The sequence below is a fragment of the Triturus cristatus genome, chromosome 10 (assembly GCF_964204655.1).
Source record: "Triturus cristatus chromosome 10, aTriCri1.1, whole genome shotgun sequence".
In the NCBI taxonomy this organism is placed as follows: Eukaryota; Metazoa; Chordata; class Amphibia; order Caudata; family Salamandridae; genus Triturus; species Triturus cristatus.
This window is the reverse complement of record NC_140593.1, coordinates 41,039,176-41,060,473: the sequence shown is the minus strand read 5'-3', so window position 1 is coordinate 41,060,473 and position 21,298 is coordinate 41,039,176. Positions and strand designations below refer to the sequence as shown.

The 21,298-nt window shown below is 44.6% G+C and overlaps 1 protein-coding gene across 1 annotated transcript in view; it reads left to right on the top strand.

Annotated features, from left to right (window-relative positions):
* The window catches only part of BRCC3 (BRCA1/BRCA2-containing complex subunit 3), a 79,853-nt gene that overhangs the window by 31,779 nt on the left and 26,776 nt on the right, over nucleotides 1–21,298 (top strand). Inside the window, exons 3-4 of the mRNA XM_085630342.1 lie at nucleotides 14,751–14,837; nucleotides 18,439–18,527. Coding sequence (XP_085486468.1) covers nucleotides 14,751–14,837; nucleotides 18,439–18,527 — 176 coding nt within the window. The remainder of the gene's footprint in view (nucleotides 1–14,750; nucleotides 14,838–18,438; nucleotides 18,528–21,298) is intronic.

Genomic DNA, 21,298 nt, shown 5'->3' with positions numbered 1-21,298 from the left:
CATTTGATTCTTATCCAGGTATCTTTCTGTAGCTCTAGTATAAAATGAAGTAGGGAGGGATCAACACCCCGGGTTATGAATTTATGCAAAAGCTGATCTTGGTTGATTTTTATCTAAAGCAGAGCTGTAATCGATGAAGCAGCATATAGGGTAGAATACCTGTTAGTAGTCTTTTTAGCAACTATGGTTAGTGCTACAATGTTATCTCAAGTTGAACAGCCTGCACGAAAGTGAGTTTGAGCAGACAGTATTAGCTGGTTATCTCTTACCCATGATGTTTAGAGACCATGTAAATATTTAGCACATAGCTTCTTTTCTCTGTCTAATAAATGCTATAAGCCGATAATTTTGAGGATCAAGCTTTTGGACTTTTTTTTCTAAATAGTGTGCATAATTGAGTCTTTCTGTGAAGCTTATGTAATACAGTACTCCACATGCAAGGGCCTGCTTTTATAATGTTGAGGTGTTGCAGCATTCTTCAGGACCTATATAATTGGTGCTTCTGCTCAGGTGCTCAAAGTGGAAAAATGTGTGATAATACAAAACCAGCGATCTGAATACAAGTCCAAAGAAGGGATCCACTTGCGGTTTCCCGCTATCATCTGGGAAGGTACCTAGATCAGACCCTGGCTTGAAGCTTAGGGAACAGTCTCCCCAGAAATGCTGCCCAATGTCCTGGCGACACGTGCTGCCGCATTGGGCAGTCTTGTATTTGGGCTGCTGGTCTTATATTATCATACACTATTTTTACACTTTGAGCACGTAAGCTGAAGCACCAGCTATATAGGTCCTGAAGAATACCGCAACACCTCTACGGAGGGTTATAGGCAAACATGTTGACCTACCTGTTTGGAAATATCCAGGGATGCATGAATAAAGTGTGCTGCGTTCCTTGGAGCAAGTTTTACTTTACACATCCTTTTCACTCATGCTTTGCTGCCATCACCAGTCTGCGCTCACCATGTGTAGGCATCACGGTGTGAGGACGTTCCCTAGGATGAAGCATGCAACCATTGGTGGGTGAGGGAATTTTTCCTTAAAAGGGAATACCCCATAGTAGGTAGGCACACCAACTCCTCTATTATGTCTTCTTTTCTATCAACACCCAGGCGTGTGTTTTGTGGAACTCTAGTAATAGCCCATGGGAGCTATGTATCCATGCCATGACTCCTCCTCTGATGATGGAAAAAATTACAGCACAGGCAAGTCTAGTTATAGCCCATGGGAGCTGTGTATCCGTGCCAGAACTCCTCCACTTCAGTCAGTTTCCCAGAACTTCTACTTTGTGTGCTTCTCAGGGGAGCAAGTGGGAAAGCAAAGGCCTGACTTAGCTGGGCATTGGGAACAGTAGTTTAGGGTCTCTCGCCTCATTCCCTTTAGAGTACAAACTTCATTTTGATGTGGTTGATTCTTCTCTGCTGCAGGAATGCTGTCAGCAAAGTGTTGGCTCTTCAACCTTCCAACATTGTCCACAATAGATGAAGTTGAGGCCACTGCTTCTACATCAGTGAGACCAACAATAATAGCCACCTCAAAGTCCAGGTTGTGCATCAGTCTTCCAGTGCTAGTCTGATGATAGACAACATATCAGCAGAGGCATTCAACTTTGCCGAAAGGATCAGGTAGGTATGCAATTTCTTGTACAATGGGCGGGTTTTACAAGTTGGTAGAAGTATCTGGTCACTTTTTATCAACTCCACCTATCTACTTATTATAACCAAGTATACAGGTATTCTCTTCTGCCAACTGACACCAAGCTATGACAGAATGTCTGTTATCGTGAATTGTGATGAGCACTTATACTTCCTATCTTTCAGAGAATTTTGACAATCGGCAGTTCAATCAATGCAAAGTAAATCACTGGCCTTTTTTGGAGCTTTTTGTAAACAATTGCTTTAGGGAATCCTTTGTAGTGCCTACAGATTATCCCACATGCCACAGAGCTAGCATCGTACAGCTCAGCGCACACCGGTATAAAGATTGTTTACAAAGAGCTTATAACCTTTATGAAAGAGACTGAATAAGATTCCACTAAATCTTCTCGCTGCTTTCCAATGAAGGATAACTTGCAGGATTTATAGTGGAGTCCTCTACAGTATAAATTCTCAGGCTGTATACACAGTCAGTGGAACCCTTGCACAACATAAACATCTTGATGCTAAACCGTGCTGCTGTACGTGGTATGTACTGCCTGAACAGCAGCCGCCCTTTGTAAAGGATCAAATAATCATTGACCACTGTATTCTTCTCTGGAGTGAAACTTTTGCTGCACAATTTCCACAAGCAACAAGTCATCCACAAAAAAATGAAAGTAGTTAATGGCACAACATTTGCAATATTGACTTTAAATCCAGCAACTCCTGGAATTTGTTATGGAGTTGTCAGTTTGCCCAACACTTGTACGCACTCTGGATAGTGGCTCGATCCGCTGTCTCTCAATGACATAGGTTGTGCTTGTGAAGAGACATCATAACTACCCTGTGGTGCTGCCTGGCCGTGTTCTTCAGATTCTCTTGAAGAGTCGTCAACTAATGGCACGCCACCATTTAAAGAGATATTTTGTATTCTGATGCTTAATCCTCTTCCTCTGATGTAATCTCCGTAGCAAAAATGGCCCAAGCCCGCCTACATTATGACTTAAGGACTGGCAGCAGTTGACCAATGGGAGGCCATATCTATTTACTACCTATTTATTTTTTCCTCAAATACTGGGTGCCTGGTAGAATGCAGAGGTACTTGTAGAAATTATTATGTACTGAGAATGATGCACATGAAGTGAGCAGAACATGGGAATTGCAAAGGTGTGCAAGTGAGAGTGGTACAAAAGGATTACAAAACGGCAAAAGGCACAAAACCACTGGTAACGGACAATGCATTTAATTAAAAAATCAAACCTCTATGTAAGGAAAAGCTTAACCAAAGGAGACAGAACAACCTACATGGGGAAAATGCTTCACCTTGCAACGGATGCATCAGTAAGGCAAACTGAAATCCAGTTACAATAATTGTAAAAGTGTTCGTTATTTACGGTATACGTTGCCCTTGTAACCTATTATATATAGGAAAAACAAGCCAAGAAATTCGTACACGATTAGCACAACACAAATCGCGAATCAACAAAAATGTGGAAACAGCCACACTAGTTAATCATTGGAAAGCCCAAAACCATCAAATTAATGACTTAAAATGGACAGTAATATCCAAAGTGGAACAAGACATAAGGGGCGGAGATTTAGAACTCAAACTATCCAGAAGAGAGGCTTTACTAATATTGAAGTTTAACACAGCCATCAATGGACTTAATGAGCTCTCTGAGCTGTATAAACTGAGTTAACATACCATCAAATGACCTGGATTGTATTTTCATCACAAGCATCTACTTTCCCTTTAAGCAACTACCATGCTACTCTGACGCGGAAGTACCTCCCATTGATATTTTTTACATCAAAGAATCTACTCCTTGTCATCCTCGGAGTTCATAAGCATCGATAAAGTTTTGTTTGTCGTCTTCACGTTGGATGAGGTTCCGCTTTCTGGTTCTAACCACGACTTGTAATGTTAAGTCTGCCCTTTGTGTTGCCTAAAAGAAATATAAACATCGCTATCACGTACAGACACGTGACAGGAAATAGCGTCTGCCAACGGTTACCGCAACTCACGAAACCAACTCGGGTAAGCCGGGATTTTAGGCTCTTAATCTCCCCGTTTAACTTTGGACGCAAATGATTTTAGACCTCCAGTTCCTTTCCATGAGAAATGGATTAATAACGAATACTTTTCTAACTTTGGCTACGAGACCGCCCTAGTTGCCAATATGATTTACGACTTGTTTTTGCGATATCGCCCTCGTTGTCAACATGATTCACGATCTGTTTTTGAATTTACCTGCCATCTATAATCTGGCGTTTCTATTTTTTAAGCTAAAAGATACATTCAGATCCTCGGAGTGTCACGTGATTACAAGACAGCGTCCACCAATTTTTCCTGGAACTGACGAATTCCAGCTTTCACCTAAGAAGTGCAAGACTTGGCAACCCTCGGACACTACAATATGTCCTTCGTACGCAATTGAGGTACTAAACCACTAATTAACAACGATCTTTAATCGGAGATCATTTGTCCGCATTGAAAACATCTTTTACACTCCTCCACAGTTGACGAATGAACATATTGCGAACACTTCGCCAGTTTCAACCAGATCAAGATAGCTAAGACTCACTACAACTAAGACAACCCATGTAAGTTTAATAGGAATGATTGTGTGAATGCCAGATTTAACACCACCATTCAAACACTGCCAGAATTGTTGAAATTTGTGTCCCTTTGGGCTTAGTTCCATATCTCCTTTTCCCATTTTCCGAGTCACTCAGATAAGATCGGCTGATCTTCTCTTCTTTCTACAGAGGTAAACACGTCCGTATTAAGGGCTGCTGTTGTCTCGAGAAGGTGTTGGACGTCCCATCATTACTCATAAAGGTTTTTGTCATTTTTAGTTCACAGGTCCTGATGAGAGACCCTGAAACTAAAGGGGTTTCGAAACGCGTAGACCTTATGGTGCGACCACAAGAATTTGGAATATTTTGAAAAAAGAAATAATATAGAGAGCAATTAGTCTAGCTATATTCTCTGTGGTCTTAGAAAAGTATATTGAGTTGTTTATGTGGTTTGCTAGACTGAATGAGATGAATGAATGGTTTGTGGTACCAGTGTGTTTGGAGTGAAGAATCGTTTGGTGTCGAATGTTTGGAATGAGTAAATGATTGGTGTGAAATACATTGTTCAAAATATGTCCCGTTGATGTGAGGTGGAACCTTTTTTGATTTTTTGAAACACGGAAGGTGTATAAAGCATTTTGATATAAATAAATTGATGGATTAAGTCGACGAAAACAAAGGTCTTAGACGCACTTTGTTGTCTCCCAAAATGCGCCCTCATAAGTGAATTTGAGGTTTAATAATAGTTGCAGTATCAGCAAATTTGTCGTTAATTCTGAGTCATCAACTAGCGGCACGCCACCATTTAAAAAGATATTTTGTATTCTGATGCTTAATCCTCTTCCTCTGATGTAATCTCTGTAGCAAAAATGGCCCAAGCCCGCCTACATTATGACTTAAGGACTGGCAGCAGTTGACAAATGGGAGGCCATATCTATTTACTACCTATTTATTTTTTCCTCAAATACTGGGTGCCTGGTAGAATGCAGAGGTACTTGTAGAAATGATTATGTACTGAGAATGATGCACATGAAGTGAGCAGAAAATGGGAACTGCAAAGGTGTGCAAGTGAGAGTGGTACAAAAGGATTACAAAACTGCAAAAGGCAGAAAATCACTGGTAACGGACAATGCATTTCAATAAAAAAAGCAAACTTCTATGGAAGGAAAAGCTTAACCAAAGGAGACAGAACAACCTACATGGGGAAAATGCTTCACCTTGCAACGGATGCATCAGTAAGGCAAACTGAAATCCAGTTCCAACAAAAAAAGCATGAAGCAGAAATGTCCACAGATGGTGATTGCACAACTGAGCGCTTATGGATACACACGATACACACTGCCATCAAAATGGGGTCACAATCCATGGGGAAATCCACTTCACAGATGAGCTGGCGGCCAGGAGCAGTGGGGAAACCTGTTGCAGATATGGAGGGAAAAGTGTGTGACGTGGTGTGTTGTGCTTTCAGTGATTAATAGCATCGTGCACAAACTGGATGCGATTTCGTATACCTGGGTGTGAAAACCATAGTCACCTGCAAAATGTGCTCGTACTCGCTAAATAGATGGACAGATCGAGAAAGATCCTAATTCAGTTCTAAAGAGCCATAAAAGCACAACATATAGTTCATTATATACGGTATAAAATCACTTTCCATGAAATCAGTATCAATAAGGTGAGGAGTAAAGAACATATCAACACATTAAAAGATCAATTCGTCGACATCCCTACTCGGATCCCACATACAATGGCGATCACTTGTGAAGCCAAGCATGAACACTGTCTGTTGGGAATCCCTGCCAGAGTCCCAACACAGCAGGGGTAGCAAAATAATAGAAGCAAGAATGTAAAGTGCCTTTGTTACAGCACTGTTATTTTCCGACCACTTTGCAGCCTTATAGGATCTGCCACGAGGCTGTGTACTGTATGGCATACGATTTCTGTTTTGCAGTAATTGCAAGTGAAGCAGAGCTGGTCTGCAAGATCGGAGAGGTGAAAAGTAAGGAGCGTATCTGCACATTAAAAGATCAATTCATCAATAGCCATCTTCAGATTCCACATACATTTACCATCTCTTGGAAACATCTGATCAAAGTGCGCTTACTCATTTCTCAGTCCGTGCTTTTACAAATCTATGGGTGCGTAATTTGCACCCAGTGTCTTTTGGATCCGCAGAAATCCAAGCTTTCGCAATTGAAAGTGTTTTCGCCGTGCTGTCGGTGAATGTTTGTGCTTCACTTTTCACTCTTGTGCCAACTTCAACTTTTTATTTGTATGGATTGGAGATTCTTTTATATTGTTTTTTTTTTAAAACCACTGGAAGGGTTGCTGAAGAGGAATCCATTCAGGTGGGCTGCCATTGGGAATGTGAGTCTTCTGTTTCCAATGGTGTCTTGCTTCAGACTGTCTGACCAGAGTGATCTGTGATTGGGGAGCAGTGCAGTGATTACATAACACATCTGGAGCTCTTTCAGGAGCCTCCCTCAAGGGTTGTAACATCACAAGTCCGAGTTTCCTATTATTATATTCATCCTCACTGGTGAGTCAGTACCACCCTCACCCAGTAGCTTTAGGATGCTTTTATGTGCATGCTTGAGGGAGGGAGGCCTTGCATCTTCAAGCCTGCACACAGAGGTGTACTCTTAGTTGCAGCTGTCCCTGCTTGAACCATCTTTCTAGCAGTTATGGCTCAGGAGATTTTGCGGTTTGAATTCATGGTTGATCCATAATCTTAAATTCTAGGACCAGATGGAACAGACAGACTTGTCCCCTGTGAGCCGCTTGAAAATCCAGACTGCCACTGGTTGTTCTTGGTATTTAGCACCCATTCACCCACCGCTGAAGAGAAATCGTGTCTGGCTGCGGATTTAACTGCTCTCTTAAATGAACGTTTTTTTATCCAGAAATAAGGGGAAAGTAGAGGTTAAAGTTAGGTTCACCCTCCACTAATATACCTATCAAAAAACTACCTGAACGAGTCAAGTAGACAGGAACCTAACCGGGAGAGACAAAAGGTGTAGGAAACAATTTGATCCTTAAGGACACCGTTATCAGAAAGAAAGGGAAGTATTATCTCTTTCTATAGTCCCCTCACTCACCAGGGTTTCCCCACGGTGACATGCTTCATCATAGGGGTCCTCCCAGTCCTCTACGGACTGAGGCGTGCTACGACTTGCGGTGTTACGTAGGAGCACTAGAAATTTTGTGGACTATGTGTAGTGCAAGTGAAGTAGTGGTGGAGTGGGAAAATTAAAATAATCAGCTAGTGGGCTACAAAATAAACTTTATTGGTGCTCTAAGCTGAAAAAATTAAAAACGGGGTAATATGACAAGGGACCCTAACTATAATGAAAAGGTGTGCCTAGCATATCTTGAGGTCAACTAGTTTCGAGCTCCCCAGCTCTTCGTCAGGACTACACTGGGACCAGCCCAGTGTCGAGAAACTTGCCACTCCTAGTCAACCTTAATAAGGTTCAATAAGTGTGATGCCACAATAGTAAGGCATGCGTTTTTAAAAAAATATACATACGTAATGTACGTTAGCACAATGGTCTGTAAAGTACAAAATCACAGTTAATTGGGAGGAAAAAAAATATATATGCATAGTGTAATACGTAATTGTCACTAAAGTTGTGAGCACACTACACCCAGGTGTATGCACACTTTCATGTCTGACGTGCCGCTAAGTGAAAGACAGGAGAGATGCAATTATTCACTCCATGCCGGCGTGGTGATGGAAAAAGTGTGCTGAAATTAATAAATTATTAGGTCTGACTACATACACACAAAAACATACAACATAAAACATGTAACATACTTAAGAAAAAGCAACACTGTGCCTCATGGTCACTGGAGGGGATGCGGAGATCTCGTACATCTAATGGAGGATAGGAATCGAGATCGTTAGAGAAAGAGGCGTGTTCCGTAATGACGGATCGCCCAGCGTGGTGAGCGGGAGAAGGAGAAGGGTCTCCTCGCTCCGTCCGGGAGTTGAGAATGGTAGTACTTACTTGTACGTTGAACCCCGCATACTTCTGACACCTACTCGAAGCCAAACCTCTCGGACCGCATTCTGGCGTGTCCTCGTTGCTGCACTGTTTTTATGTGCTGGCGGGCGTGTCACAAGACTAGAGATAGAAGAGGGCAAGCTCCGATGCCGGTATGCGAGTGGAGCCGCCATCTTGGAAAAGGATGAGACTGTTGGTTTTGATGCTGTTCAGTATTCAAATATATTTTAAGAGGGGTCTCATTGCTCCAGCGTGGGTAGGTAATCACTCGCAACTCAAAACAAGTTATGAGGGCAAGAGACGGTGAGATATGGAGCGATATTGTGGTAAAGATCATATATTGAGGAAAACTCGAACTTTATTGGAAAGACAGGCTGGAACTGCTCAGACATGGGTCAATGGGACCGGCTGAGATGGAAGCCGCCATCTTGGAGTGGGATGGGGAGGTAATGAATAATCATGAGGAATGGGATGCTTGTTCCAATTAGATGCTTGTTTCAATTAGCTACGGGGCCGTGGAGAGATAGTAATCACACCCAAGCCATCAATATCTATCAGGTTGGGTTTGGCAATAACCTCGCTCAGTGTTATCCATTATTGTAATATTTACATCATTCCATCAGCCAATATCCCTCCTTCATATTTCAATTCTGCATCCTTAGTCTCCCTTTTTGGGTGTGATTACTATCTCTCCACGGCCCCGTAGCTAATTGAAACAAGCATCTAATTGGAACAAGCATCCCATTCCTCATGATTATTCATTACCTCCCCATCCCACTCCAAGATGGCGGCTTCCATCTCAGCCGGTCCCATTGACCCATGTCTGAGCAGTTCCAGCCTGTCTTTCCAATAAAGTTCGAGTTTTCCTCAATATATGATCTTTACCACAATATCGCTCCATATCTCACCGTCTCTCGCCCTCATAACTTGTTTTGAGTTGCGAGTGATTACCTACCCACGCTGGAGCAATGAGACCCCTCTTAAAATATATTTGAATACTGAACAGCATCAAAACCAACAGTCTCATCCTTTTCCAAGATGGCGGCTCCACTCGCATACCGGCATCGGAGCTTGCCCTCTTCTATCTCTAGTCTTGTGACACGCCCGCCAGCACATAAAAACAGTGCAGCAACGAGGACACGCCAGAATGCGGTCCGAGAGGTTTGGCTTCGAGTAGGTGTCAGAAGTATGCGGGGTTCAACGTACAAGTAAGTACTACCATTCTCAACTCCCGGACGGAGCGAGGAGACCCTTCTCCTTCTCCCGCTCACCACGCTGGGCGATCCGTCATTACGGAACACGCCTCTTTCCCTAACGATCTCGATTCCTATCCTCCATTAGATGTACGAGATCTCCGCATCCCCTCCAGTGACCATGAGGCACAGTGTTGCTTTTTCTTAAGTATGTTACATGTTTTATGTTGTATGTTTTTGTGTGTATGTAGTCAGACCTAATAATTTATTAATTTCAGCACACTTTTTCCATCACCACGCCGGCATGGAGTGAATAATTGCATCTCTTCTGTCTTTCACTTAGCGGCACGTCAGACATGAAAGTGTGCATACACCTGGGTGTAGTGTGCTCACAACTTTAGTGACAATTACGTATTACACTATGCATATATATATTTTTTCCTCCCAATTAACTGTGATTTTGTACTTTACAGACCATTGTGCTAACGTACATTACGTATGTATATTTTTTTAAAAAACACATGCCTTACTATTGTGGCATCACACTTATTGCACCTTATTAAGGTTGACTAGGAGTGGCAAGTTTCTCGACACTGGGCTAGTCCCAGTGTAGTCCTGACGAAGAGCTGGGGAGCTCGAAACTAGTTGACCTCAAGATATGCTAGGCACACCTTTCCATTATAGTTAGGGTCCCTTGTCATATTACCCCGTTTTTAATTTTTTCAGCTTAGAGCACCAATAAAGTTTATTTTGTAGCCCACTAGCTGATTATTTTAATTTTCCCACTCCACCACTACTTCACTTGCACTACGCATAGTCCACAAAATTTCTAGTGCTCCTACGTAACACCGCAAGTCGTAGCACGCCTCAGTCCGTAGAGGACTGGGAGGACCCCTATGATGAAGCATGTCACCGTGGGGAAACCCTGGTGAGTGAGGGGACTATAGAAAGAGATAATACTTCCCTTTCTTTCTGATAACGGTGTCCTTAAGGATCAAATTGTTTCCTACACCTTTTGTCTCTCCCGGTTAGGTTCCTGTCTACTTGACTCGTTCAGGTAGTTTTTTGATAGGCTCTTAAATGAACGGACATCAGTTACCGGTACCGTTGTTGCCCATGGAAGTGGCCACTCAAACTCCTTAGATCTTAAAATTGGATCATTGTTGTTTGTGTGGTAGGTTTTTGGTCGGGAAGTTTTGGTTGATGGGATTAATCTACCTTCTTCGGAATCCCTGATGGGTGGGATCTGGTGTATCATAGAAAACATGCTAATTTGTATTTATTTGTTTGACACCCCTGTCCCTTTGTGGGATACAAATGCTGAATAGGGTAGCATTGGCAGTGGGAGCCGAGCATGTTGACAATATAAAAATGTTTAGTACCTCTGCCCCAAAAAGTGTGAACAGCTTCTGCCTTTTGTGGTGTATCATATATATACACTGTAAGTTTTAAGTCCTTTTCTTTGAAGGCTTGGCTTTTTCTTTGAGTGTTCCTTACATGTTAATGATGTTTCTGACTTTCTAATATCTACCATGTCTTACAGTAATCTTTTACTGCTCGACTTTGTGGGTCAAGTACTGAAATGGAGTAACTTGGTTATCCAGTTAGAGTGCAGTAGTAGTATTAGTCAGTCCTTTTTTAGTAGTAAACCAAACTACTGACAAAGGATACTGTACAGAAATCACTACTTAATGCGGTCTCTGTGGTCCGCATGGGGTAGTATTCCGTGGGAAAGGCCTCTGTGGTCCACATGTAGTCAAGGAAAGTATTCCTCAGGAAAGGCCTCTGTGGTCCACATGTGGCCAGGGATAGTATTCTGTGGGAAAGGCCTCTGTGGTCCACATGTGGCCAGGGGTGGTGTTCCGTGGGAAAGGCCTCTGTGGTCCACATGTGGCCAGGGGTAGTATTCCGTGGGAAAGGCCTCTGTGGTCCACATGAGGTCAGGGTAGTATTCCCTGGGCTCAAGGTCTCTGGTCCACATGTGGTCAGGGTAGGGGTAGTATTACATGAAAAAGGTCTCTTTGGTCTACATGGGAAAGGCTCTGTGGTCCACATGAGGTCTGGGGTAGCATTCCATGGGAAAGGCTCTGTGGTCCACATGAGGTCTGGGGTAGCATTCCATGGGAAAGGCTCTGTGGTCCACATGAGGTCTGGGGTATATTCCGTGGAAAAGGCCTCTGTGGTCCACCTGTGGTCAGGGGTAGTGTTCTCTGGGAAAGACCTCGGTGTTCCTTATGTGGTCAAGGGTAGTGTTCCGTGGGAAAGGACTCCGTGGTCCACATGTGGTCTGGGGTAATATTCCGTGTGAACGGCCTCTGGGGTTCACATGTGGTCTGGGGTAGTATTCCGTGGGAAAGGCCTCTGTGGTCCACATGTGGCCAGGGGTAGTATTCCGTGGGAAAGGCCTCTGTGGTCCACATGTAGTCAAGGAAAGTATTCCTCAGGAAAGGCCTATGTGGTCCACATGTGGCCAGGGATAGTATTCTGTGGGAAAGGCCTCTGTGGTCCACATGTGGCCAGGGGTGGTGTTCCGTGGGAAAGGCCTCTGTGGTCCACATGTGGCCAGGGGTAGTATTCCGTGGGAAAGGCCTCTGTGGTCCACATGTGGCCAGGGGTAGTATTCCGTGGGAAAGGCCTCTGTGGTCCACATGAGGTCAGGGTAGTATTCCCTGGGCTCAAGGTCTCTGGTCCACATGTGGTCAGGGTAGGGGTAGTATTACATGAAAAAGGTCTCTTTGGTCTACATGGGAAAGGCTCTGTGGTCCACATGAGGTCTGGGGTAGCATTCCATGGGAAAGGCTCTGTGGTCCACATGAGGTCTGGGGTATATTCCGTGGAAAAGGCCTCTGTGGTCCACCTGTGGTCCACCTGTGGTCAGGGGTAGTGTTCTCTGGGAAAGGCCTCGGTGTTCCTTATGTGGTCAAGGGTAGTGTTCCGTGGGAAAGGACTCCGTGGTCCACATGTGGTCTGGGGTAATATTCCGTGTGAACGGCCTCTGGGGTTCACATGTGGTCTGGGGTAGTATTCCGTGGGAAAGGCCTCTGTGGTCCACATGTGGCCAGGGGTAGTATTCCGTGGGAAAGGCCTCTGTGGTCCACATGTAGTCAAGGAAAGTATTCCTCAGGAAAGGCCTATGTGGTCCACATGTGGCCAGGGATAGTATTCTGTGGGAAAGGCCTCTGTGGTCCACATGTGGCCAGGGGTGGTGTTCCGTGGGAAAGGCCTCTGTGGTCCACATGTGGCCAGGGGTAGTATTCCGTGGGAAAGGCCTCTGTGGTCCACATGTGGTCTGTGGTAATATTCCGTGGGAAAGGCCTCTGTGGTCCACATGTGGCATGGGGTAGTATTCCGTGGAAAAGACCTCTGTGGTCCACATATAGTCAAGGATGGTATTCCTTAGGAAAGGCCTATGTGGTCCACATGTGGTCAAGGGTAGTAATCCGTAGGAAAGGCCTCTGTGGTCCACATGTGGTCAAGGGTAGTAATCCGTAGGAAAGGCCTATGTGGTCCACATGTGGTCAAGGGTAGTATTCCGTAGGAAAGGCCTCTGTGTTCCACATGTGGTCTGGGGTAGTATTCCGTGGGAAAGGCCTCTGTGGTCCACATGTGGTATGGGGTAGTATTGCGTAGGAAAGGCCTCTGTGGTCCACATGTGGTCTGGGGTAGTATTCTGTGGGAAAGGCCTCTGTGGTCCACATGTGGCCAAGGGTAGTAATCCGTAGGAAAGGCCTCTGTGGTCCACATGTGGTCTGGGGTAGTATTCCGTGGGAAAGGCCTCTGTGGTCCACATGTGGTCAAGGGTAGAAATTCGTAGGAAAGGCCTCTGTGGTCCAGGGTAGTATTCCGTGGGAAAGGCCTCTGTGGTCCACATGTGGTCAAGGGTAGTAATCCGTAGGAAAGGCCTCTGTGGTCCACATGTGGTCAGGGGTAGTAATCCGTAGGAAAGGCCTCTGTGGTCCACATGTGGTCAAGGATAGTATTCCTTAGGAAAGGCCTCTGTGGTCCACATGTGGTCTGGGGTAGTATTCCGTGGGAAAGGCCTCTGTGGTCCACATGTGGTCAAGGGTAGTAATCCGTAGGAAAGGCCTCTGTGGTCCACATGTGGTCAGGGGTAGTAATCCGTAGGAAAGGCCTCTGTGGTCCACATGTGGTCAAGGGTAGTAATCCGTAGGAAAGGCCTCTGTGGTCCACATGTGGTCAGGGGTAGTAATCCGTAGGAAAGGCCTCTGTGGTCCACATGTGGTCAAGGATAGTATTCCTTAGGAAAGGCCTCTGTGGTCCACATGTGGTCTGGGGTAGTATTCCGTGGGAAAGGCCTCTGTGGTCCACATGTGGTCAAGGGTAGTAATCCGTAGGAAAGGCCTCTGTGGTCCACATGTGGTCAGGGGTAGTAATCCGTAGGAAAGGCCTCTGTGGTCCACATGTGGTCAAGGGCAGTAATCCTTAGGAAAGGCCTATGTGATCAGGGGCAGTATTCCCTCGACCTTGATGGTAGCAGGCTTCTATGTGTTAGACAGTGTGGCCCTATCAATGTGATAATCAATAGAAAAACTATTTCATGGAAATGGTAGAATATTTGGAAAATGACAGATTGTGTTTACAGTAGATTGGTTTTACCAATGTAAGATTTTACTATTCACATAGAATTGTTTTTGTCTTGTTGCGCGATCAAGGTAGATTATGAAAGTTTGGATTATACTAAAATGGCCTCTTGAGTTCTGCACACAGACCAGGCAACTTCCCTTGCATATGTGACGTATGATAGTCCATGGATTGACAAACTAGGGAACTCAAAAGCCAAATGGGGGAACACTTTTCAGATTGGCTGGAAGGGAGCGTTCACTGATGTCCATATGCGATACAGCATAGTTGAAGACAAAGTGTCTTCAAAGGCTGCTTTTATGCTTTTATCATTTTTTATCTTCGGTTGCAGGTAAAAGGGGGTGTGAGATTCTCAGTTACCCAACAGGTAAAGGGTGAGAAAGATGCCATCTTGGAGTAATTATATTGGGTAAGCTCCAGGTATATGTCGTACACAGTTTTACTTATGGCCTTGCAGCACCCAGAGTACATGGCCGTCACCGTGCACAAACCTGAAAGCTAGGATGTCCATGCATAGTCTTCAAAACACTGATGGTCTGCCTGCCCTGGGAAGGGAAAGTTACTGAATCATTGAGCTGTAGTCTTAGCTGTAGTGTCGAAATGTTAATTCAGGGTGTAGTGCAGATACTGCTTAGCATTTCTGATCCGGCACACATACATAGGTATTCTTACTTTAGGCCTGCAACAAATGCTAGACTCTCTGCAAAGTGTTGTAAACCCTTTACTGGCTCACAGATTAGCTGAAATGACGGGACGTCCCATGAGGGTTGTAGGATGGTATCACTCCCATCCACACATCACTGTTTGGCCGTCCCATGTTGGTAAGTAATGGTAATAGTATTGCTCTCATCTGAGGTACTCGTTGGGTAAGTCACTATGTGAGCTACATGTTTGTCACAGAACCCCAAGGCTATTGTTAGGGATTTTATGCATCAAAGTGATTTTACCATCATTGGACATCCTCAGCTTACCAGTAACAATCCAATATATGTACTTTCAAGAGGTGTCTTGTACTTGGGCTGCTCATTTTGCTTAATTAACAGTTACCAGTTAGCTATGCCCCATCCCCTGCCTCTCCGTCACAATATTGCTACGCCTCACCTGTTGCAGACTTCATTAGACCTCCACAATCCAAATAACAAAGTGGAGAGTGGGGTGGCTGTGGCTATGGGAGGTAATAGAGCATTCTTGCAATGATATGTAGGTGCCTTCTAAACTCTTACAGCCACTGTATTATGCAGCCAGTGAATTTTCAGCCTAATTGCTGATGTGTCACACTTGTCAAAAATTCCGCTATCTTCTGCATAATTTTACAGATTTAAACAAAAAATGTTTTTAGCTCAAACTGATCAAAGGTTACTAAAAGAAAAGGTAAACTTGGTACAACACCGTGGCAGAAACTTGGCAGTAGTCAACAGATTACATTTCAGTTGTTGATTTCTCTGTTCAGGTATTAAAGAAATACTAATGAGTTGAAACGGTTCCCCAGAGTGTTTTAATAATTCCAGTTAGTAGACTGGTAGTGCTTATGTCTCCAAAAGGAATCTATTTAAATGTAATTGTAACAGTGGAAATTATGATTTGTTTTTTGTCATAAAAATATTTTGTCACACTTGTGCACATTTTTATTACAGCAGAGACGCTGTTCTCAGAGTAATAGGTTCTTCTGCATGTGGACAAGGAGTAAACCCAAAAGTGAGAAGGATTGCTAATGGGCTGTGTTCCAGTAGGTTCAGAGCAGGGCTTAAGCTTCGGTCTAGATGAGTTCAGCTTGTAGTTGGAGACCAGTATAGGTTGTTGATCACCCTTCAGTGTTGATGTCTAAGTCACCACCTTATGTTGAGGCTCCTGGACTGAAAGCAGCACTACAGCCGTTGTGCAACCTGAGGCAGGTTTGAGAGAGACAAACTGCACCGCCTGCGGGATCCTTGTGGCCCCAGGCATGCAAGAGGGAGCATAAAGTGTGGCTAAAATGTGCAGCATGTCCTCCTTAAAGGCTTTGAACTTCTGCGTCATCGCCGAACCCGGAAAATCGAGGTGCATTGTACCAGACTCTGCATTGGCCCCTCAGGAGTTAATGGGCAGGACTGGGTGGCACGTTCACCCCCTCGTATCTTCTCTGGAGATTATAAATGGTGGGAAGGGGCGATCATGCTGGACTTCTTGTGTTTCTTCTTTGACTTATTTGAACACTCCAACTATGATGACCTGCCACAGGAAAGACTTTGGGAACAATGGCTTCCTTTCAGCTTTGGTCACAACCCCGAGCCTTGCGGTGATATGTGACATAGAGCTCCGCTTCACAGTTTTGTATGGCCTTATGGGCTATCTGGATGCAGTCGTCTGAGGCCAAGGAGTTTTGCTCCTGCCCAAGGCACCAGAGTCATACCTGGTGGCAATCTGTCCCAGACATCTGTTTGCCACAGTCCCTACACGGTTTGAAGACTGTTGTTTTAGGAGGGAAATTTCCTTTGCACACAGGTCAACTTTTGTGAAAAATCTTATCATAAATTAAAGCTAGAGTGTCCTCCTCTGAAGTAACGTACACAAAGGAACTCCTGTCCGTGCGCATGGGTGGTGCTCTTATGCAGCTCTGAGTACTACTTTTACATTTTCCAGATCTCACTCTGACACTTTGAGAATGTTCACAAGGTGAAGAACTGGCAGTTAGAAGTATCCATCAGAAAAATTGTTCCTTAGCTTCCTTCCCTGCAAGATAAAATCACTATTTTTTTATGAATAATCTTTTCAGTGGAATACGGTGAGTTTGCATACCTTTCTTTCTTGATTAACCTTGGTATTATGCAGAGAATAAGAGCGGAGTACTCGAGGAAGGCTGCTACCGCAGCACGTGTTTGCCTTTCGCTGGGAACACTTCCTTCATGACTCTTTCAATAATTAGTTTGAGATTTCAACAAGGTATGCAGTGCGCCCTTCTCCCTCAGAAACTCTAGATTGCAAGTTACTCTACTACATGCTCTAGTAGATGTAGGTGTAGGGTGTTGTCAGATTTTTAGATGACATTTTAACTATGTTAGAAATGTTCATTTTATTCTTGTTGTTTACATCATAGATTCTTGCTGTTTTTATGATATCCTGTGTGAATATTTTAGATGTACTAAGAAACTGTTTCGCCCTGTTGTAATAAATACTTCTAGTAAGTGCCTTTTCTTATTAGTTCAGTGTGTGGGATACTGTGAAGAGCAAAATAGGTTTACTGTACCACGGTACCCCTGATCCCTTTACGGCGATTGTTAGTAACCAAAAGCAGATCCACTGGAATAATGCAGCAGAAGACGGCTAAATTATGCAGCTGGGTTGAGTAAAGTACACAGCAAGATGAGAGAAATTATGCCGCACCTTTTGAAATGGTATTGCTTAATTATTCAGTCATTTGTAAACTTGGTAACACTGTCTGGGCATTGGCTGCACCTCGTTGGTACCCGTTTAACACCCAAACATAGCAATAACCAACAGAAAGGTAACCTATTCAGTTTTGCAAAGGGTCTTCCACTGCGTGGCAACATGTGTTGCTCTATTTTTAGTAACTTTTGAACAGTTTAAGCTAGAAACAACTCTGCAGATTATGCGGCAGATTTAATGTGACAAATGCAGAAAATCTTTACTTTTGCTAAAATCGCTGCGGCCGCACATTTGCATAATTCCAGTGGCCGTGCCAAAAAGCAGTGACTTCACTTCAACTATGTATTGAGAGAGGTTTACAGGACTACAATACCCTGCCTTTCACATTCAGAGCTGGTGCATTGAACAAAGTTTTCCTGTGTGAACTATGGGTGACAAAGCAAAGCTTGAAGAACTACGCCATAGTGGTAGTTTAGGCAACACAAGGGTCATAAGGATTCCAGCAGCATACGACCAAACAGTAAAATTAGAAGTTATGACTTAGGAATGTTAAAAGCAAATTTTTTTTTCGAGAAACATCTCCTATTTCTCCAGTACCAAATATGCTGTTGCAGAGCTTCTAATATCATTATAGCGGTTAGACAGGTTCTCTGACATTAAGATAGCAATACCAGTTCCTCCGTATGCATCCTTATGACAAGGAACGAAAATAACATCGAAAGTTAATACAACCCTCTGATGTATAAATGCTCCATCTGTCCTTGCAGGCATCCAATGGAGAGTAATTGCATTTCTCTTGTGTGTATGTGTTGTATAAATGTTGTCTTCAGATTTGTTGGTGGTGTCCTTGCCTCCCTCTTGCTGCTTGTAATGTGTAAATGGTGCTCTTAGATGTTTGCGGATGGAGATTTGTAGCCGCCTTGCTGTGTTTGATGTGTTAAACCACTGGACAACCTGATGTGTGCCCTGCTGTAATTCAGTCTCCCTTTCTTATTGTGAATTGAGTGTGTGTCATTTCCACTGACTTAAGTTCTTCAAAGCTTCTCTCTTGATCCACAGACGTACGCACCCAGGCCATGTACCAGATGATGGACCAGGGCTTTGTGGGACTCATCTTTTCGTGCTTCATTGAGGACAAAAACACCAAGGTGGGCAGCGTGTGGAGCTGAGGAGTTTAACACATTGTAAGGGAATGGGCGGGAGGGCAAAGCTCGATGTTGTGGTGAGGTTAACCCAGGTACAGCAGAGATAGAGAGGATGAATATTGGACTGAGCTTTGCTGCTTCCTTCAGCTCTTGCCTAATTACTTCTTGAATTGCTCCCTGTGACATAACCAACATGAACCAATCAAGTGCTATTAGTTTGGGCCCAAAGGGCCGTGATCTATAATGCAAATGCAGACATATATGCCACATTAACCTTGAAAGTGGGCACAAGCAACCCCCAAGTATAGCTTAGCCTCTTTGGGCCTAATCATTAAAATGCAGCTCGAGTCCCTGAAGCCCCATGGGCTACACGACCAATGATTCTGCCACACAAAATGATGGAATGCTTGATTTCCCCCATACAGTCTCTTTCACCAGCGTTGCACTGCCATGCTTTTTCTCTGTTCTGTGACGGAGAATGTAGGGGGTACCAGATTTAAGTGTGCATTAGTAGAAGCAGGGAATGGGGAGGTGACCAGACTGATGGGATGCTCTGGGTCAGCACTTGAGGCTCTCTTGAAGGAATGTGAAGGGGATGATACCTTACACCTCTCTTCAAATCCCTTGGCACAGGAAATATTGGGTAACCCCTCCACAGAAAGGAAACTGTACAGTACCTCCTGTATTGGGTGTTGAGAAAGATACAATGTGACCTGTTTATGTCCAGACCTGTGTGAATTAAGAAGGTGAGGTCCCAGGAAGCCTGATTATGTCACGGTTTTTGTGTGGAATTGTTATAAGCTAGCCTCTTGCAAAGGGATTGAGGGTTGGGCAGACTATTTGTAGGAAAGTAGGATCTGTTTTATGGTTACCCCAACTTTGTGACTGGTGCTATGCTGTTTCTGACTAGTCTGACTCGGATCCTGCTAACCAGGATTCTAGTTTTTGTGCTTTCTCCCTTAAATTGGTTTGGTTAGTACTTAGGTACATCCCAGATTGGACACTGGTGTAACCTTATCAGTCCCTAGTATATGGTACTAAGGTACCCAGGGCATAGGTACACCAGGGGTCCTGTATGGGTTTAAAGCATGGATTATGCCACCCATGGGAGACCACCCAAACTCTAACTATAGGCCTGCTATTGCTGCCTTTGGAAGCTGGTGCTAGCACCACTTAGGAAATCTATAGGTTTCTCTATATCGAAGGCCACTGCAATTAAAACCAATAAGTCACCCCTAAAGCAGGCCTTTCAATCCTGAAGGCAGGGTGCTCGGGTCTAAGTGTGAGGGTTCCCCTGCATGAGCAGGACACCCCTACAACCTTGGGAGTGCATTCTCCCGGGTTGTAAGTACATCAGCCATTCAGATATATAGAGTGGCCATGCGTCATTACGCGTTGGCTAGCTCTAACCTGCCTGTAACAAACCTGGTCATGTTTGGTATCAAACATGTTGGAATCATACCCCCACACCGTAAATGGTGTGCGAGTATGTTTCCATGCACTGGAAATCTCCTTTGGGAGGCCCTCAGTGCTCCCGGTACCAGTCTTTTAGACCCGGACAGAAAGCTAGGGCTGCTGCTCGCCAGAGACCCGTTTCTGCCCTCTTGCTCCCGAACCAAGCTCGGGCAGGGGAAGGCAGAACAATAAGAATCCTGTCACAGGGAGGTGCGACCACCTCCAGACAGGGTTTAGTGTATTGGGGCAGGGTGGGGGTGCTTGCCTGCACCACATAGTCTGCTGCATGCACACTTGGTGCCCTCCATGCATAGTCAAGTTCAAACCAGTTCAGGGAGCCGTTGGCTGTCGCTCTGGCGTGAAACTGCACAAAGGACAGGGGAGTATCCTCCCCCTTGTCCAGCCCCTCCTTGGGAAGGAAACCCTGAATCATCCGAAACGTTTCCTTAGGGTATTTAAGGGCTTACCTGTGGTTGGGTCCATAAATTCGTTGTGAAACAAGATTAATTTCGAGACACCACTTCTAAGACCTTCTGGGCACTCTGAACTTCGCTCTGGGCATCAACGCTGTAACAAGGAAGACTGCTGCTGCTCCTGATCTCGTTGCCCTGCTTGTCTGCTGTAACGTTTGTACCTGTGCTCCATTCCGGAACCTTCCAAGGCCTGTGGGCATCCAAGACACCTGAAGGAATCTCCCTTGAAGTGAAGGAGTCACTTCCCTGCATCTGCAGGCACGCAACTAAGCTGACCGGTCTGCTGATCTTTGGTGCCCACGGACTCCGAAAGACTCAGCAACACATGTGGTTGTTCTTCACATTCCTCAAGGCCTGCCCTGTCCTCTCACCAAGTTTGAGGCCAGTATTCCTTGTTGGAGCAGCAGGAACAGAACCCCTATGCACCACATCGACTTGCAGTTGCAAAGTATTCTTGGCTTCCTTCCACCAAGATCTTCTAGCTCCAAGTAGCCCCCACCTCAAGCATCTCCAGTGACCAAGATCTTCGTCCTCACCGCAACTTCTTCACATCGTGAATCTACCTTTGGGTTCCACCGGACACTTTCACATTCTCCAGCAGCGGCATCTTCCTGAAGTCTTCCTTTGAGTTTGACGGCAGCTTCCAACGCCACTTCACATCTATGCACCTGGTGTTGGTATCCTGGTTCCTAGGGTATCCACGGGTGGGGTGGCTCTCCAACCTTCTATCTTCCACAGGGTTTCTTCAGGGTCCACTGTGAAGAGTCCTTTTTCTTTAAAATTGCAACTGCAATTTACCCAATGACGTGTATAGAGCCCGCAGTCGTGTTCCCACTCTGCACACGG